Source organism: Phodopus roborovskii, unplaced genomic scaffold, assembly GCF_943737965.1.
Source record: "Phodopus roborovskii unplaced genomic scaffold, PHOROB, whole genome shotgun sequence".
Lineage (NCBI taxonomy): Eukaryota > Metazoa > Chordata > Mammalia > Rodentia > Cricetidae > Phodopus > Phodopus roborovskii.
In genome coordinates this window covers 39,976,206-39,996,495 of record NW_026126517.1, presented here as the reverse complement: position 1 = coordinate 39,996,495, position 20,290 = coordinate 39,976,206, and the positions used below count along the sequence as shown (strand labels likewise).

The window sequence follows — 20,290 nt, the reverse complement described above, 5'->3', positions numbered from 1 at the left end:
ATTATCTTAATCAAGCATTTAAGGTAAGTCAATAAACAAAAACAAATGGTGGGGGGAGAGTATTTTTCTCTTTTTGCTAAACACAGGGATAGAACCAAAAAGCTGGGAAGATGAAATTTCCGATGTTTTAGCAGTTGCCTGGGGTTCTGTTTTATTCTTTGAACTGCCTCTAACAAGTGGATAGTCCAATCTACTTAGCAGCACTTATTTTGTTTTTAGCATATGGATATCTAGTCAGACTGTCCAGGAAAGCTGGGTATGGACTTTGTTTATCACATCTGTCCCATTTAAGAATGAGGGGAAGAGTAGTGAAAACGGCCTTATTCCAGCTTCCATCATCAGTATCAGTGTAGAAAAAGGAGAACACATAAGGGAACAGAGCCTAATCCTGAAGCCACATTAGCAGTGTCTTTTCCTGCTTCCTCAAGATGCTGATGCTTGCGACCTGGGCACAAATCTACAACACTCTGGAATATAACCACAAGACACCTTGGACTTAAAGACCCACTGTCCCCTTGGGAACAATAGAACAAGGGGACGATTCTGCAAAGCCATTCACAAACTGCTCAGGGCATTTTGAGTATTTGTGCCAAAGGTTCACAGTAGTTCTGAGAGTCTGTTTGTGTTTTTACAGCCCCTTCTGGTACTCTCCCTTCTTTGCCCTTCATTATACCGCATGTGGATGTCCTCAAATCCACTGTGTACAAATAAATTCTCAGAGCAGCTTCACCCTGCAGCTCTTATCCACACTGCTGGCTGCCACCTGGTGGAGCTGTAATACGTGACTTTTTAAGAGACAAATGAGGTGAGTGGTTGCCAGGTCTGTTATTACACATTTGAAATAGTTCATTTGTGGTGCCTTCACGGAAGATGTTAACACGTCAGTCCAGGTCCAGCAGCAAATTCAATTCCCACCCCCACTAAGTGACCCGTGCAAGTACAAAAAACAGTCCTTATTTGAGAACCCACTCTTCAGCAGGCAGGGAGTCTCCAGCTGCCGTCAGCCCGTTACTTTCTCACTTAGGTAACTTAGTTCTCCTATGGCCCCAGAAGGAGGACTGATAAGATTAAAGAGATGTGACAGAAGCTGTGTGCGTGATGGTCAGTAGAGTGACCCAACGTCTCATCTCTGTCATCCTCTGGCTGGGCTCTGTGCCCTCTCCTAGGACAGCATGCCAGTTTGGCAAGCAATCAAAGGAAAGGGAACCTAGTAAGGCTGTGCTTCAGAACCAGTAAGAGGTGAGCCTCTTTTTGGCAGATTAGGAAGAAGACTGAAGTACAAGGTTTATTTTCCAAACACCACACATAACATTTACACACATGTGTATGTACACAAACACACCTGTCCTCTTTATATCTAGCCACTCTCAGCCCAAAACAGTAAAGCAAATGCATTCCAATGGTGACACAGTACTACCATGCCTGGATTAGCTATGCCTCCTTTAGCGGTATGATGAGAACACTTAATACCAACAGACTTAATAGCCAAATCACATTTTCCATGGCTTGAGGGACGTTGACACTTGTCACTGTAAATCAGGACAATCCTTCCAGAAACAAGTATTATTCTGATCCTCCTGCCTCCACCTCCCTGGTGCTGGTGACAGGGTGTGGCATACATCTGGTTTATGAGGTGTGAGGGGCGGGACCTAGGACCTAGTACAAGCTAGAGGATGAACCACATCCTCAGCTTAGTTCTTAACTCCTTTGCAAATTGAAACTGCCTTTCCAGCCAGGCAGCAGTTATGGTCTCTTCTCTCCTACTGACCCAAAGTTCCTCTTCCTTCTCTTGGTACAGCCAGCACCAACCAAGGAAGCAGAAGAGACCACAGGAAACGGAGCCACCACAGCCCTGCATCTGAGTGCTAGCAAGAGCTTGGTCACAGGGGCCTGTGTCACAACACCTCCAACAGAGACAGAACTCCTGTGGCTTCAAGACTGAAATGGCGAGGAGGCGCAGGAACTGAACACAGAGGAGGCCTGAGGTGAATGCTCATTCCCATGGAGCTACTGGGGTGGCAAAGCACTTAAGAGCACAGGCTGCTGTTCCAGGGGACCTGTGTTCAATCCCCAGCACCCATATGGTGGCTCACAGCCATCTGTAACTCCACAGGCACCAGGCACGAATGTAGTGCACACATGTACATATAGACAGAACACCATACATGTAAAACTAAAACCTAATTTTTGAAACACGCTCATTCCTCAAATCCCAATGCAGTGTTCTTTATGCTGCTGCACTCCTGACTTGTGGGTACAGTCACAAGCAGCTCTTATGGGGAAAGTGTCTCCTCCTGCAGGATGCAGCAAGCCTCTGTTCTTTTCCAGCCTGACCGACTTGTAAAATATGACGTCTCAAAGTTTTCTTTTCCATTGTTGAGGTAGAACAGAAAGCAATTAGGAAAATTACAGGAGGCAGCAGAGTCTGACGTCAGCCGAAGAGGAAGACAGCCATTATGAAAGAGGAGAACCCAGCGAGATGTGGCTTTGGAAGACACATGCGATCCAGGGTTTTTGTCAGCCAGCAGGTAAAAGGGTGTTAGAAACCTCAGTGCCTCCGCTGTTGCAACTGGCACAACCACAGGGCCCAGACTCTGAGAGAATGTCTTCTGGGGCTTGCATGCTGTCTCACTGTAACACAGAAAACCACACACCCAGGAGACCATGGTGCTGTGTCAAGGACCCTGGCTGTCAAAACCATAGTGCTAGGGCTGCGAGGTCACACTGAAATGTCAGCAAATTCCTATCTGGATTTCCCTGAGTAGTCATCCTGCAGGCTCCTGACGCAAGCACTGGCAGCCTTTGTTTGGGGCCTAGGACAGGTGGCTGTGTGTGGAGATGCAGAGAGAGGCCTGCACAGCTCACATGGCAGGTGGCACAGCTGCACTGTGCAGCTGCCATTCTCTTTGCTTCTAGCACTTCATACCTCCCTGGCCTCCCCTTCTCTCTGCTGGCCACACTCTAAACTCATGTTTCCACATTGCCTTTAGGCTTTTTATATCACAGTGGAAAGTTTTAAAACCTGAAGCAGAGGAAATCCAACCCAACCCTCCCACTTTGCTTCCAGTTTACTTTCTCCCAGTAGTCATCTGGAATTGGTCATCATGGCCTCATCTTAAAAAAGTTGTGTGGGGGGGGGCACGCGCGCCCATAGCCTGCCTTTAGAAGACCTCACAGTGCAATGGCACACACAAACACCCAAGAATATATAAAGAAGCTGGCAGGAAGTGGGAGAGAATATGGCAATGTGTTTTATAAGAGCCCACCAGCCTTTAAGTTTATGTGCTTGTGCAACGACCACTATCACCCAATTCTGGGGATTCGACTTACAGACGATTCCTACCCAGAGTTTGCAGAAAGAGGAAAACATCTCTGAATTCCATCCCTTTGAAAAACTTTATTTTTATTTATGTATACACACGTTACTGCTCATCTGCATGTGCACAGCATGTGTTCCGTGTTCTTGGAGGCCAGAAGGGGGCATCAGATCCCCCTGAAACTGGAGTTGTGAACTGTCTGATGCTGAGTGTTGGGAACTGACCTGGTCCTCAGCAAGGGCAGCCAGTGCCCTTGGCAGGTCAATGCCTTTACCAACCCTTCATCACTTTCATACATTCAAAACTGTAGTTCCAATTCCATCCAAAGCTGTGGTTCTCCACAGGGACGTCTTGTGCCCCACAAACTTGTGTAGACACCTGAGGACTTTCTTTTTTTGGTTGCCACAAGTTGGGCAATGAATGGCACTGGCATCTAATACAGAGGACAAGAATGCTTGCTCAACAGCACAGCCCCAAGCAAGAGTTGCCCCGTCCAAAATGGCAACAGAGTGGATGCTCAGCCTCCCTGGCTTAGAGGAAAGAAGCCCCAAAGGAGTGACCTATCTGCTCATGAGCAAAATAAGAATCCTACAGGACTAAGTCGGTGTTTTCCTTTCTCACAGAACTAAAACGAGTCAACACACCCAAAGGGACCTCTCACTCCATGTACAAAGGTCTTGCCCTCGTATTGCTAAAATGTGTCTGCCTAATCTACTGCACGGCTTCTTTGAATATTAATATTCATCATAAAAAAGTATTTGGCAATTAATTCTAGGTGCCTGAAAATAAGCTCTGAATATTTTTAGTAAGAAGGCTAGATAAAAACCTAATCCATGAGATAACACACTCATCCTACTGACAACGTAGGTGACTGGGGCAAATGTTTTAGGTATTTACAGTGGGTGGCCCAGGTAAAGACAACCAGTAAATATTTGTGGAATAATGTTATCTTACTTAAAATCAGATAACTAAAAATCAGTGGAAAGATTTTCCCCCAAGAAAATCCCTGCAAAATTTGGACAGAATCACACCCATCCTACCTGTATCTCTACGCTGCTTATGACCACATGACTGCTCACGTCCCTCCCCTAGACAAACAGATGTTGATTGAAGCCTTAGCTGGCAGTTCAGAGCCAGTGGTCAGGTCTGCGTGGAAAATTAAACCTGAAGCTGGTTGTTTCTGAACTTTGCAAAACATCATAAAAGCTCTTTGAGTTTCACAACTGTCCTGGGTTGCGGAGACCTGCGTCAACCTTGCTTCCCGGGTAAGCGGTCTGCAGAGATCTATTTGAGGTACCTGTGCACTGGCTCCAATATAAATACAATGTCATGTCCAAACTGTCATTCTTGCCAGGAAAGTTTCCAACAACTTTCAGACTTTAACCTTATAAAATGATTTTATATCAGATTTGATTATTCACTGAATTCACAAATGAATTCAGTTATTGCTGAAGGAATTATAAAAGGCGTCGAGCTGTTAAAATCACATGACCACGTCATACTGTTCAGAATGTTTTTACCTTATACTGAACAAAAGCCAGCAGTTAGACACACCAGAAATCAAAGTGTCTAGACATGTTCAACTCTTCCAGCATGATACAACACTGTGGCAGAAATGGTCCTGTACAACACAGCTAAGGCATAATACAAGTATGTCTCCCCACTATATACCATCTCCCCACTTCCTGCAAAGACAATTCCTTGTAACTCATGCCCTCATCAACAGTATGTAACAGCGTCAAGCTTCTCACATTAACTCAGATGCCCTGCTCCACAGAGAAGGAAGCCAGCAGCAGGCATCTACAGAGACATTTTCATTGACTATTTGACTGACTCGATACATTTCCCACCAAAGGCTCCAGAGATCACATACCAGGCATGGAAATTTATTTTAAGAACTGTCAAAGTTCTTGCTTTTACGGGAAAATCTGCCATTTCGCCTGTCTCCACTTTGACAATGTGCAGTTGTGGTTGCCAAAATGTTAAGTCATGTTTTGCAAGAACAGAAAGATGGATTAAATCTTGGCTCCCCAACTTTTCTGAGTAAACGGCTGGCTTTGGAGACACTCACCTCACAGTGCCTTGATTACACCCTGGAACACAGTGTGGTCTTGCTTGTCAGGCCCTTTGGTCTGAGGAGGACAGTCTTCCCCCTGTTTCACTCCTTCTTAAGCTAATGACAACATCTCTTGTAACAAACACAAAAACCTCAAGTCCTAACATCAGCTGGAAAATTTAAATGTATTAAGCATCACAATCAAAAACCAAACCAGTTTCTACCCCCTAATTTCCGGTGGCCGTCAGTGTTCTTCATCTGATAACTGACTGAGTCGCTGTGGTGACAGCATTGGGTGTGTGTGGTAGATCTCTTTCATCTACCTGGAAACATCACCGAACCAAAGATATCCCCAGAGCAGACAGACCAAAGGGTCCACTCAGATTATCTCTACAAGCTTAGGAAAACCACAGGTTATGACTCCAGCCCCTCCCTGCCATCACCAAACAACAGACTCCACCCTGAAACAGGAGTCCTCAGTAACTTAGAAGCCTTTTCCAAGTCTTGGAGTCTGGTGGGTGAAGAAAGACTCCTGATCTCACTGAGAATGCTTGTTTTGCCAAGAAACAACATCACAAATACTTGCTGTGAGAGTCTCCAAGGCCAAGCCTATCCAAAGAACTGGACTTTCTTGGACCCACTGTTTTAGAAACCTGAGGACCAGAGAGCAAAGGCTTCTAAATTCTAAACACAGAAAGTTTTTCCCTGGGGGCGTAGCTCAGCAGTTGAGGGCTCCTGTAAGATTCAATCTCCTGCACTCCACAGCGTAAGAAACAAATTTCCTACTCAATATGGAGGATGTCTTGTGGGCTAATCTTTTTGTACTCTGTAAAGATGTGTCTTTGCCAAGGTGCCTTCTGATTGGTTTAATTAAGTGCTGAATGGCCAATAGCTAGGCAGAATTTTTTTTTGGGGGGGGGGAGAAGTGGAGGAATATAGGCATGCGGATTTCACCAACAAGAGTCAGAGCAAGTGGGACATGCTGCAATGAGGAACGGTAACCAAGCCATGTGGCAGAACATAGATTCTAAAAATTGGGTTAATTAAATTATAAGAGCTAGTTGGAAACAAGCCTAAGCTAAAAGACAAGCTTTCTTTCATAATTAGTAAGTCCCCATGCCATTATTTGGGGACTGGTGATCTAAAGATCATTGGACAAAAAGATTGCTGCTGTGTCTGTTGAAATCTCAAAATAAGGCTTGATTGATGGGGGATGTCCTTCTGTATGTTTCTCTTATTGGTTGATGAATAAAACACTGGCCAATAGAGATAGCCAATAAGAAACCCAGCCACCAGCCAACAGTCTTATAATTAATATAACATCCATGTGTTTATTTGGGGCTGAGAAGGGCAGGGGTGGAACAAGAAAAACTCTAGCAGCACTTGATTCTTAAAAATAATAAAAATAAAGTAAAAGTAATCTTGGGTTAAGAATGAAACAGCTGTTGGGTGGAGTGACACACACCCTTGATGCCAGCACTCAGGAAGCAGAATCAGGCAGATTTTGACAATAATCTTGTCTAGATAGTGAGTTCCAGGCCAGCCAGGGCTACATTGTGAGACCTGTCTAAAACCAAAACAACAACAACAAAACCCAGAATCAGGTAAGAAGCACTGCACAACCAAACATGAGGAGGAGTTACTGTCACAGAACCCTCCATCTAGATGGGATGTCAGAGGTGATTTGTTGGTATTATTCCTACATAGTAAGAGTTGCTAACAGATATGCCTCTGTTCTAGATGTAATGAGCTAAGAAAGAAAACCCCAGACATTGTTAAAGACAAGACATAGATGGTCTTTATTGTATATTTAACACATCACACATACTTACTATGTTAAATAATGCTCTATTTTAATGTTTTATATATATATATATATATATATATATATATATATATATATATATATATATATCCCCATCCATCCATCCATCCATCCATCCATCATCCATCCATCCATCCTCTGGGCAGATTTTTTCCCCTTTCCATTCATAATTGTGCCCAGATAGGAATGCAAGCATATTTAAAGAGTCTGTAGGTATTAGTCCTCTCCATCATTTCTTACTCCAAACCTTAAACAGTTCTGATTACTACAGAAAAACAAACAGTTCAGCTGTACCTTCCTCTGGGCCAAGACTTGACCATGAACACACATGGCAGCAGTTACTGCCTGAGCACTTGGGGCAAACCAAACTTTGTATTTCCACACCAGTTTCTTCATCATAAAATGGAGATAATCTATCCTATTGCAATTAGGATAACTAAAGTAAATTATATTTTTTAAAACACAGTTGAGGGTGCCTGGAAAGATGGCTTAGCACTTAGAAGCACTTTCTTCCAGAGGACTTAAATTCAATTCCCAGGGCTCACATGGTAGCTCCCAACTGATTATAACTCTAGTTCCAAGGATCCAACATCCAACAAAAGCTCTCTTCTGGCTTCTTTGTGAGAGCGCGCATGTGCTCTCACGCACACACCTATTAAAAACACACTTGGTAAGAGTTCTGTATACACATAAGTACTATTATAAGATCTCTAAATTTCTGCCTGGCAATAATTGAAAGAATTTTGCTCCAGTTGTTCCAGAAGCTTGTCCAGATGTAGACATGAAGTGGCCTATAGTTTCTAGGTTGACATCACATTTTAAAACTGAACCACTTTCCAGGGGTTCTTCTGAGTGCCTCCTGTAGGGATATGATGTTAGCCCTTAACATTTTACAGTTTTCACAGGTAAAGTACATGTTTTTACAACATTCCTCTTGAGGGTGGGAATGGTAGCTTAAAGAGTCATGATTTTAGTGGTGTTAAGTAGAACAGACACTAGTTCCATGTTTGATACACATGTAACAGATCACATCTTTCCAGAATAAAAGTATTAGCTTCACAAAACACACTCCAGGCAGAAGGAACCCTGGCCTGACTCACAGTTCTCTCAGGCCACACCATGCACAAGCTGCAAGTGTTCTGAGCTTTGGCTTCCTTCTAATGGTCGATGCTGTAGGACTGGTGAAGTTAGCTCAGCAGGTAAACGGGCCTACAGGCAGGCCCAACCACCTGCACTCCATCTCAGGGAGCCACGGAGTGGAAAGAGAGCCAACTCCCACAAGTTGTCCTCTGACCCTCATATATGCACTACCCGCAAGTAAATAAATGGAATTAAAAATTACTAAAAGTCAACAGTGTAGGACAAGAAGGTCTCCTTTAGCCATGTATGCATCTAACTGGAGTAGTGCAAATAGAGTTTTGACAAAGTCCATTCAGGTACTCTATCTACAGTCAGGGTCTACTGATTATTAAAGGGAATTTCTAACAAACTTGATATTTGATTACAAATACTTTCTGTTGTTGGTCAGAAGCAGTAAAACAGATCAGTCATGGAAAGACTGATTGATGGCAGAGGCAGGATTCCTCTTCCAGACCAAGGAAACCTTCCCCTCAAAGTATATCAGATCCAACCCAAGACCTGTGTCCTAGCTAGACCAAAATAATGCATTCACTGTGGTGGTCTCTATCATCTATTCCTAAATTAAATTCATCCCCCAATAATGTAATTCAGTCTTTAATGATGGCAAAAAAAAAGTAAATGTCACATAAATACTTCATCCTAATGCTATCTACAGCCTCCATCCCCAAGACCTGGAGAGAACTGACAAACCATTTCTTATGCTTCTCCCCCCCCCCACACACACACACCTTTTTAAAGATTTATTTATTTATTATGTGTACAGTGTTCTGTCTGCATGTATGCCTACAGGCCAGAAGAGGACGCCAGACCTCATTACAGATGGTTGTGAGTCACCATGTGGTTCCTGAGAATTGGACTCAGGACCTCAGGGAGAACAGCCTGTGCTGTTCTTAACTGCTGAGCCATCTCTCCTACCCTTTTACTCAAACAATCTGCTGGCTGTTCTGCTCTTGCCTTCCTAACTAGTGGGGCACTAATGAGTGGCACCTAATTTTAACAAGAATTGGAGTTACCTAAGATACTTTACATATAGAAACAACATGAGCAATTTCACAGAATTTTACCCCCAAGAATATTAAAAGTCTCTACAGAAGAAAAGTGGAAGAATGCCTTCATTTGCCAGTTCCTGGTGACCAATTCCTTCAAGGTACTGACCATGTTTGCCAGTTCTGATCTTTGAAGGACAGAGCAGGAGGCATGATGCTACCCACCTATGGACCCAACACTAGAGTTGCAAGTTCTAAGCCAGCCTAGGAAACAAAGCAAGACCTTGTTGTTGGGTGAGAGGGAGACAGAGTACCATAGCTATCAGAATATATAATATTGCTGAGCCTGGCTTTAACTATCACTATCACTAACAGCAATCCAAAGGCATATAAATCTTATAGAAAGTCAAATAAGTACAGACTCAAACACCTTGAGAAAATTCTGGTGTATTCCCTATATGGATGTACAACACAAATTTTTGACTTAATGTAAAAAAAATCAGGACAGCGGATGAAGGTATGACTCAGTAGTAAAGCAGTTGCTTAACACACGCAAGACCCTGGGTCCATCCCACACCACACACACCCCAGGCTAAAAACTACATATGAAGTCAAAGGATACAATTACAATAGTTACAAAATACAGAAAGTATGCAGGGGGCCCAGGGGAGATGGCAAAGTGTCAGCTAACATTTTTCTCCATATGCTAAATTTTACTTTCAGAGTATGCATTTGTTTGAAGATGAAACAATAGAAGCGGAAAGGACGGGAGACCTGGCCGAAGGAACCGCAAGGAACTTTCTAAGTGTTCACAATTAGCAAATTATAGAAGGTCTGTGCTAGGACAGCTTGCCTAATTTTGTCAACAGGTGTAAAAACTAATTACAAACTGCACAACACTTTACAGGTTACCACACATTTGCAAACCGACATCAACTGTCTTTTGAAACACCTGTTCATATGCCCTCTTACTCCCTTTACGGATCAGCAAACCCTGAGTTAAACAGACACGCTTTTATAATAATGCCAATCACTTATCAATGCTTATCACATGCTAGCCTCTGGTGAAACACAATCCCATAGACAGGAACCTGAGGAGCAGAGGTTAAGTGACTTGCCCAGTCGTACCTACGGTGAAGAGTCGATACCTCACATTTACAACAGAAGTCGCGTTATATACACTCAACATCACGGGGTTCTTGAGTGACAGAACTGTCTGTGAGCTGGCTCTTCAGCTCTTCTTTTACCTCACTAGTCTGATAGTCTACATTTCAGGGCTCATTAGTTTGGGGTCTGGGGTGTATCTATCTCAGTAGTACACCGTCATACTTAGTATGCACAGGGCAGTAGGAATTAAAAGACAGAACAGAGAGAGAGAGAAAAAAAAAAAAAAAAACACTTGAATTTTATAGTTTGCTTAGGGCCCAAAAGCAAAAGCACTGGGTGCAGTAACACCCCAAAACCTGCACCTCAAGAGGAGGTTGAAACATTTAACTTCAAGTTAGGGGGTAGCCAACAAGTGGAGTAAGAGTTTATTCTGGAGCCAAACATGAGTGATCACCGGCAGGGAACAGGAATTGGGGTTGCCTCAAATTTTACGTTTTTTTTTTTTTTTTTATAGTAACAATTAAAAAACAAAGCCATAAATCAGGGTGTTTTAAAAATACATCGGTGGGAACATCAGGTGGATTACTGTAAATGGGGTTAGCCTCAGCTGTAGGCCTCAAATACTACCTGATAACGTTCTTAGCCTTTAGGTTGGTGGAAGCTAAAGATCTGTTTGCTTATTTACAAAAGGTTTTCACCTGATAGTATCAAGGCTACTAGGTCAGACACGGAGGTAGGCAACAAATGGCTATGAAGGGGCCTAAAGTTAGCCCAAGAGCTACAGTTAGTAAAATTCCAGCTCTCCATAATCACAGGAGTTCTGGTCAGTGGATCATCCTGGCAGAACATTTAGCACCCCCGCCCCTCCCCCCAGCACTTCACAAGAGGAAACATACCACCCTAGCAGCAGGGGCATCACCTCCAAAACACCACAACTCCAGCGCTTTACATTCGCTGGAGAGCACAATTTCCAGGGCCTTGAGTGTCACGTTAGGGGTTGCTCGCCACACCCCTTAGGCTGGAGGTCAGAGACTGGCCTCACTTTTTACAGGAAGAGGGTTAAGCGTCGGGTGCAGACACCTGAGACCTGAGTAGGAGCGGGAGCAAGGAGCCCCAGCGCTGGCAGGGCCAGAGAGGCCGCCGGCCCTGGGCCCGTCGCTCCGAGCTGCACCCTGCATCCCGGCCCAGATGCCAGGTTACTCACGTTGCACCAGCCGGTCCCCGGTGAAGGTGGCGGAGCAGCTAGTGACCAGAGCGCAGGGAAGACCCGCAGCCATCGCTGCAGCAGAGCGGGTTCCGCGCCGGCGCGCTTCCGCTTTGGACCGCACCACTGCGGCCGACGCGAGGGGGAGACGCTCAGAGGACGCGCTCTGGGCGGGGCCGCGCCTTGAGCTCCGCTGACCGGCACATCCCCTTCCGCTTCTCCAGTGGAGCGCGCCGGTCGCGCGCCGCGTTACTATGGGGACGGGCACCCCCACCTCCTAGAAGCGCTCGGGAGGCCACAGCTCCCGGGATAAGTCCGCCCCAGCCATGGCACACCCTCAGGAGGGTAGTGACCCCATCGGATCCATCCTAATCCAGGTGGGAAACCGGCCCGGCCATCGGCCGCGCAGTCCTCCCTGCGAACCCCGAAACCTGTGCTCCCCAAGCACCGCCATTCACACTCAGCCTCACAGCAGGAAACACAATTACCCTGTAGGGCTTCTTGTTCTGGGGCTTGAACACAGAACATTCTAGGTGAGCCCTAGGCAAATGCACCACCAGTCTTCCTTTAATTTGAGACCAGCTGGTCATTAAATCAGGCTGTCTTTCAATGCACTTTGAAGTTCAGGCAGACCTCGAACTTGTGACCCTCCTTCCTGCCTCAGCCTCCTGAATAGCTGGGATTATAAATCTGTACCGTCAGGCTCAGGTGTTCAGGGCACCATTTAAAAATATATTACAAAATGTTTAAATGACTTGGGGTTATGGGTGAGAGACAGATTCATTAGGAGGTTTTGGGAATTTGAAGAGAAGGTGAAACATGGAACCTGTGTTTCTTAACATGAAATATTCACTATTTGCGTGGGAACACACACCAAACATACATTAAAGGAAATTTGAACTACAAATCAATATAGAAATGTGGCACAAATGAAAATTTGGGGAAATGTCTTTATAATCTAGAGAGAAAGCTATCAAAGTCAGTATAATTCAGTTTGTGACCCTTAAACAGATTTTTCTGAAATAGCTCAGGTATTTTGTTTTTTCCAAATTCAGATATGGTCACTTTAAGATGTTTCCTTACTTACCATAACTTCTAACTCATATTTAGCTCCCTTTGACTAAGGCTTAAAATAATTTTCTGAAAGGTTAACCACTTCTAGAAGAAACACAAGCCCTAAACTCAACAGTTTCATAGATTTCCCTGTTAGGAATTGGTTCGAAAAATCTTACCTTGTATCATTCTCAACAATTTACCCTGTGATGAGTTTAGCCAAACTGGAACATTGGAGGGGCAGACCCCTCTAGTGCCCTCATGAATCTCCAGGGCAACCCTCATGCCAAACCAACTGGCTATGAGCCTATGGAGCCTGAGACACCCTCAGGTTGAATTTTGAGCAAGACTCCTAGAACTCAGAGATGTGCTACACCTGTGACTGGATCTGTCATAGTGAAAAGAAAGATGAAAATTAGCCAAGGAGGGCCATACATAGGGCACACTCCTGGGGCCATTCCAGAAGTCAGTGGGCAGTATCACCTCCTTCCAGGCACAATATGTGACAGACATCATTCAGAATTTGGACATCTGGAGACCCTTATCTGAGCTCAATCTCACACTGTGTAGCCTCCAATTCCTCCAGATGTCACACTGATACAGGGCGGCTAAAAGACCCCACTGTGAACTGTGTTTGTTGTTAGACTGTCTTGTGGCTAAAGCATCCAGACACTTCTGTCAGGCAGGACATTCCAGGGCTCAGAGATCATCACTCAGTAGCCAAGGCCCCCTTTTCATTGACACTAAACAATCGCAGACTAGTGGAGACTTCCCCCAACCCTGGGACCAGCCAGTTCTTCCCCATAGGGATCTGACCACAGGAGCACTCAGTTTCCTGTTTCACCAAACCTGAGACATAGGGGTGGGGAGTTAGAGGGAGAGAGAACGAGAGAGATAATGAGAGAACTCTGGGACTCAATTTCACACTTTTCCTTAAAATAATTATTTCCAACACTTCTCTTGTGGTCTGGAATAGTATAGAACAGTATATTAAGAGCCTTTCTTCTTCACAGTGAAATCCAGATAAAGTTGTTTGGCTAACCTAAGGTACATGACAGTGAAAGCCAACTTTTGACACTGGGTTAAGCTCAAATGGAAAGATATAACATAGCCATCTCTACATTAATTGGTGTCCTGCTTGTTTAGGAAGGTGTTGCACGAACTTTTTATGTGCAGATACAAACACATTTGAAAGAAAATGGCCCCCAAAAGGAGTGGCACAATTAGGAGGTGTGGCCTTGTTAGAGGAAGTGTGTCACTGTGGAGGCAGGCTTTGAGGTCTCATATATGCTCAAGTCACACCCATTGAGACAGTTCACTTCCTGTTGCCTTTGGATCAAGATGTAAGGACTCTCAGGTCCAGCACCATGTCTGCCTGCAGGCTGCCTTGCTTCCCACCATGATAATAATGGACTAAACCTCTGAACTATAAGCCACCCCAGTTAAATTAAATGAAATGTTTTCTTTTATAAGAGTTTCCCTGGTTATAGTGTCTGTTCACAGCAATAAAACCCTAACTAAGACAAGCACCAAAGTAATAAGTTTTATTGGGATTACTTGCAGAAGTTAGGAGACCCCCAAAGGCCTGAATCACCCAAGTCTGCCCCCAGCACAAATGGCTTCCTTAAAGCTGCGCACTGTAGCTAAACCTCCTGCACTGTAGAGACCTCACTTCTGGAGACCATGAGGTCACATGCCACTTGGGAAGGATTGCATGCAGAGTATAGGAAAGAATGACTGGAATGTCAGTCTAATGGCCTCCCCACCTCCACCTTCTGTGAGGGAATGTCAATGGGCCAGGCCTGATGGATGCTTGTAAGTAGTCACAGCTACTGGTGACTAGCTAGGTGATGATAATGACTGTAATGCTTGGAGAACAGATTTCTACAGCAGAGGCTTTCTCCAGACACACTGAGTGGAAAGCTATATGAAGGAAGAAAGCCTCTGAACTGCTAGGACATTCTTTTCCCTGGAGCTGATCTCTGTGTAGGGTTGAATTTTCTACATAGTATCTTCATGATGAGGCATATGGAGCCTCCCTACTTCCAGTGAGTCTTGAGTTCTGGGACAAACAGCACTGCTCTGTGCCCACATGGATTATACTTCTATCTGGGTCTTCAAGTATTTCTTTAAACAGGGTAACTATAATCAAGTGAGTTAAGTAGAAGGGGCTCTTGGTTAGGAGCCAGAACACTCAGGTGTAACAGTGCTTTGATATTTGCACAGATGAATACCTTTGAGCTAGTCACATCACCTGTAGGCTTCAGTGCCTTTTCTACAAAACGCATTGTTTGGGTTGGATCCACTTCTGATTCTAAGATCATCCATTTTCCCCAACATTACATGGTTTCTATTTTTACTATAAAAGTAGTGTTCCTTTACTTTTAATCTAGTTAAAAAGATTTAGTTTCTGTTAAGTGTGCACGTGTGTTTGTGTAATTCGTTGTAAAGCACAGATATTTTAAATCTCCACATGTCCCAGTCAGGTTCATTAATGGCACTATTCTTTAGACCACAGTTTCTCAAGGTGTGGCTGCAGGACCAACATCATCAGCACTGAGATATTACAAGGTCCCACCCAATACCTACTAGATCAGAAACTCAGGGGCCAGGGGCCACCAGGTCCCACCCCATACCTACTGAATCAGAAACTCTGGGGGCCCCAGTAATCTGTCTTCATAGACTCTTCAGAGAATTTGGAAGCATCTTCAAATCTGACAGCCATTATTTCAATTATATTGCAAAACAAAGAAAAATCACAGCAATCAAGATAACATAGCATTTATCAAGTATCTCATACCATTCCATGCACTTGCTGCATATAATCTAATTTGACCTTGCAACAAGGCTAGTAATATTAATTCATGTTTTGGAAACTAAGCAAATACCAACATGGTTCTGAAGCCTTTCAACCCATTGTCCCTGTATAAACAGGGTCTTTCCCCATGTCTCCCTTTGTTCCTGGGCATTTAAATCCTTCCTTTCTCACTTCAGTGTATTAAAATAACTATAACCAGCAATGATTCATAATTATCTAATTCTATTTCAAGTGGCATGGAATATAAAACCATTACCGATTTTAAGATTGTTTCAAAAGGTATAACTTTAAAATATTCAACCTCAATTTTAATTTTGAATTAAACTAGACAAGAATTACTATTAAAAGAAGAGAATGTGATACCCATGAACAGCCTGAAAGCAGGATCCCCAGATCATCTTCTCAACTAGAACTTTCAGGACTTAGACTGTGTCGTCTAATAGCTTTTCTCATAGGTTTGTGCCATTTTTCATCCCATCTACAAATGTTTTCAATGTGGCCTGTTAGGAGCCTGTACTTCCTCAGCATCTGTTTAGACTCCCTGACACAGGGTCAGGGAAAATGGCTAAGTTGATATGGTCATGAGCCATAAGCATCAAAGGGTTTAAGAAACATCCCCTTTACTGGGTTAGCATCAGATTTTAATGAAAACACAGGCTGATTTCATACCACAGAGCTTATTGTAGCTTTTAAAAGAGCAAGCCAAACTCACTTATGCTCCATGGTGTAATAGGACCTGTAAATCCATGCAATGTGAGCAGGAGATAGAGGGTAAGGACTGATGACAGTGATCCTTTATTCTGCAGTTAGGTGCCCTTCTATATTAACTATCCCTTTGTCATAGAATAGATAAATGTATGAAATGCATGGAAAGATGATAATGGTTTGTGTTAGAAACTAGACATTCATTTGTAAAACCATATAGTTTTTTTTTCCCCCGAAAGGGTTCCATGATAACCATATTCTCCGAAAGTAATAACAAGTGATTAGAGTTGAACTAACATTTAACATACACAGAGACCCTTTTCTATGAGTGGAACAGATTGTTAGACATAGTTCTAAGTAGCTTCCATTGTCAACTTGACAGAGCTCAGAATTATCCATGGAGTCTCACCTAGGGGCCTGCTTCCATCAAACAGGCCTGTAGGCAAGTCTGGAGTATTTTTGGATTGCTGATTGATGTCAAAGAGCCCAGCCCAATGTATATGACGCTACCCCTGAGCAGATGATGTTATGTAAGATAGCAGGCTGAGTATGAACCAGGGAGACCAAGACAATAACAGAGTTCTTCCATGGCTTCTGTTTCAAGTTCCAGCCCTTCTGGAGTTCCTGCCCTGGTTTCCCTCAAAGATAAACTGTGAGCTGTAAGATGGAACATACCCTCTCCTCCCCAATTTGCTTTTGATCATGGCATTCATCATAGCAATAGGAAGTAAAGTAGCACAGTAGTGCTTTGAGAAGAGATCTAAAGTACCCAGGAACAAATTTAAACACAAGTAGCACTGTTGTAATCCAACTATCTGGGTGACTTGCTAGGAAAGCTGAATGTTTGCATTTTACAGAATAGTTCCAGTTGTCAACATTCTGCCCGGTTGTCAGATAAGGAACCAGAGAACTGTCTTCATGGAGTTCTATTGGCAACATTCTATTGACTATAACTTCTTTTGCTTTAGGGCCTACAATTTAGATAATTTTACAGTTTTAGCTGAATCTTTCCTCAGCTAGTCAGGTTAGTGAAGTAGACTAAGGAGGGTCATATAGCCAGCATATGGGAGAGGCATGCCATGCTTGGAGCTCTGGCCTATTTCATGGAGTCCTAACAACCATGCTAGGCAAGTGTTAGGCTTCAGGCTATAGAAGGATGTCAAGTACAAACATGCAAAGTAATTTGTTCTAAGTGGTAAATTCAGTGTGGGTTGATCCTTAAGTAGCTTGTGTGTGTGTGTGTGTGTGTGTGTGTGTGTGTGTGTGTGTGTGAGTGAGTGTGTGTGTGAGTGAGTGAGTGTGTGCACGCGTGCCTTTTATATCTACATTTAACATACTGTTTCTGCAATGAACAATACCTGGTATTTCCATTAAAATAACATTTTTGATCAGTTTTGGAAACTGTATTACAAAGTCCAGCAGTTATATCTTAACACATAGCTTGGGAATAATGAAGCTAAATTGAAAGCTTGATGTTTTCACTGGCTTTCTCATCAGTTCCTGTGTATGATTTACAGCATACACACATAATACCAAAATGCACAAGGTCAAAAGTAGCTCCAAGAGATGAATAGGTCAGCCAACATTTGAGCTGAGTAGAAGTGAACAAAATGGAGTTTTATATTGCTAAGGACTGTGTGGCGCCTGGTCTCATGCATCTTTCAGGATCCACAGCAAATCTTTGCTGCATTAAACCTTTCAAGTGTTTCTATTAACAATGGCTCTGTCCAGAGACTGTCAAGACAATAATAGTTTCTAAGTAGAAACTGTATGGCAAATAATGTTTTTGATGTTCATGGAGATAATGGGTGACCTGCAAAATTTCAATACGGCAGATTGGACTTAACTGAAAAAAATAATAGAAACTTAGAATTTAACCTCATTTCCTGCTGGGTCTGGTGTGATGTTTCCCACAATGCTTATCTCTAGTGCAGTCATACAGACAGGTACTTCTTAAGAAGGGAGGACAAAATAACCTGTCAAAAACCTAAGAAACATGAAGCAAGCAACTCCACTCACTGATAGTATCAGCCAGTCACATGTGATGAGTTTTGCTAGGGTTTTCAATCTGGGGAGCAGGGGTCCCCACCCCTCCTCTGGAGACTTACCTGTACAAAACACATTACAGATCATTTCTGACACCCACTCTGAAGTAGCTAATGTGAATTCGTATTTTCCATGTGAGAACCTTCCCGAGTTCAGGCAGGGTTCCACTCACATGCATCTAGCAACAAAGCCTGTGTTGCTACATTTTTATGCCCATTACCTCACTTTCATCTCCTAATTACAAAAAGAAGGGAAATGATTCTATTCTGGCAAAAAAAAAAAAAAAAAAAAAAGAGAGAGAAAAAACTAGAGGAGGTGCTAAAATTTTGGATAACACACTTGGAAACTGTATGCTTAGAGATGTTGTTAGGAGCTCTGTGCAGCTGCCATTTCTGGGGTTCTTCTGTATTGGGCCTGTTACACATTCTCTCTCAGGAGTGTTGTTGCTCATACAAGGGGCAGATGGAGGAAAACTTTGGTACCTTGGTGGATAATCCAAATCAGTTTCACTCCCTCACATGATTGAAAGACACATTATAGATTCATGGAGCTGCAAATACAGGGGAGAGAGCCAGTGCACTCCTAGGAGGACCCACAGTGTGAGGGCCCTAAAAGGCTCTCCCATTGAACTGCCCCTTACATTGCACATGTTTTCAAGCAATAGATGGTAAATCAGGTTACAGCAGTGATTTGGGCAAAAGAATCAGAAGACTTGCCTCTTCATCATTGGTCCCTCCAGGCGAACGGTGAGTGTGTTCAATCTGTGAGCCCTGGAGGTTCTGTGTGACGATTTGAGCAGAGTACAAATAATCAGATGTGTCTGCCAGACTTTGATGTGCATCAGTGAAAAGATGCAAATTCTGCCTCTTGAATATGGCACTGGGTTCCGTGGGAACATCCCCAAGTAAACAATAACATAGGCTGGACCAATGTGCAAGTCCAGTTATCCTACCAGAGCACAGGTAGACTTTTCAAAATGCCTTTAGCAACCCAGTCTGCAGATTGCTCTTGGTGTGACTGTTGCTAAAACAGGTGTCTGGGGTTGTGAATTAGCATAACAAAATGTTTTCCTTGTGGCAGCAGCCCATGAAATAATCAGTGCCATCTGCATTTATCTGAAGTTTGGTTCCTAATATACACGCAGAGAGTCAGCCGCTTCCTTGTGTTTGATGCCGATTTGATCCCGAGGGTGCCTGAGAGAAACATGTTCACCATTTCCAAGGAAAACACACATCAGCAGGGCAAGCTAAAGCAATGGCATATGATGCGTTTTTTCCCCCTTCATGGATTATTTCTGTTCCTCACTAAGCAAACCAAAATCAAAGGCACACATAAAGGACTGCTTCCTCAGAGCAGTGCCGTGGCAGAGCCTGCTAGGACAGAAAGCCACCAGGCCCTGTGGGCACATTTGCTGTACTCTTGAAAGGGCCATTTCTGCTAGAGCCTCACTTCTGCCAGAAGTTCCCTGTTTTCTTACCTTAACCTGTCTGTGGCAATCAGAGCGTGTGCAGACTTACCATCTCCAGCCCATCTGTTTTACCACCCGGGAGAGCAGGAGCCATCCAGGCAACCCTTCCATCTTGACTCTTTCTAGAAGCAGCACAAAATAGTAATGGTACAGGAGGCCCCTTGTCCAAACTCTGAGATGATAAAATAGGATCCTCTTAATAAGGGCTGCCTTGAAACCATGGAGGCCAGTCCTTTTTAATGAGTACCAAGGGGTCACGTGTGTCTAGCTACTCAAGCCCACTGTAGGTCTGCACTGGGGATAACTACAGGGGATGTGGCTCAGTTGTTAGTGTGCTTGCCTCACCCTGGATTCAATCTCCAGCACTGAATAAAAACCAGTGTGTTTGGTGCACACCTATAGTCCCAGTTCCCAGAAGTGGAGACAACAGTGGAAAATCCAAGGCCAGCCCAGACTGCATAAAACCATGTCTCAAAACCAACAACAAATCTGCAATAGGAAGACAATGTATGGTTCAATATAGTTTCATTTATTTATTTGTTTGTTTATTTTCATATTCAGGTCC

The 20,290-nt window shown here is 43.7% G+C and overlaps 1 protein-coding gene across 2 annotated transcripts in view; it reads right to left on the bottom strand.

Annotated features, from left to right (window-relative positions):
• Aagab (alpha and gamma adaptin binding protein) overlaps positions 1–11,785 on the bottom strand; it is a 40,994-nt gene extending 29,209 nt beyond the window's left edge. For both annotated transcript variants that reach the window (XM_051197726.1, XM_051197727.1), the window contains exon 1: positions 11,636–11,785. In XM_051197726.1, coding sequence (XP_051053683.1) covers positions 11,636–11,708 — 73 coding nt within the window. In that variant the 5' untranslated portion in view covers positions 11,709–11,785. The remainder of the gene's footprint in view (positions 1–11,635) is intronic.
• Positions 11,786–20,290: the final 8,505 nt, after the last annotated feature.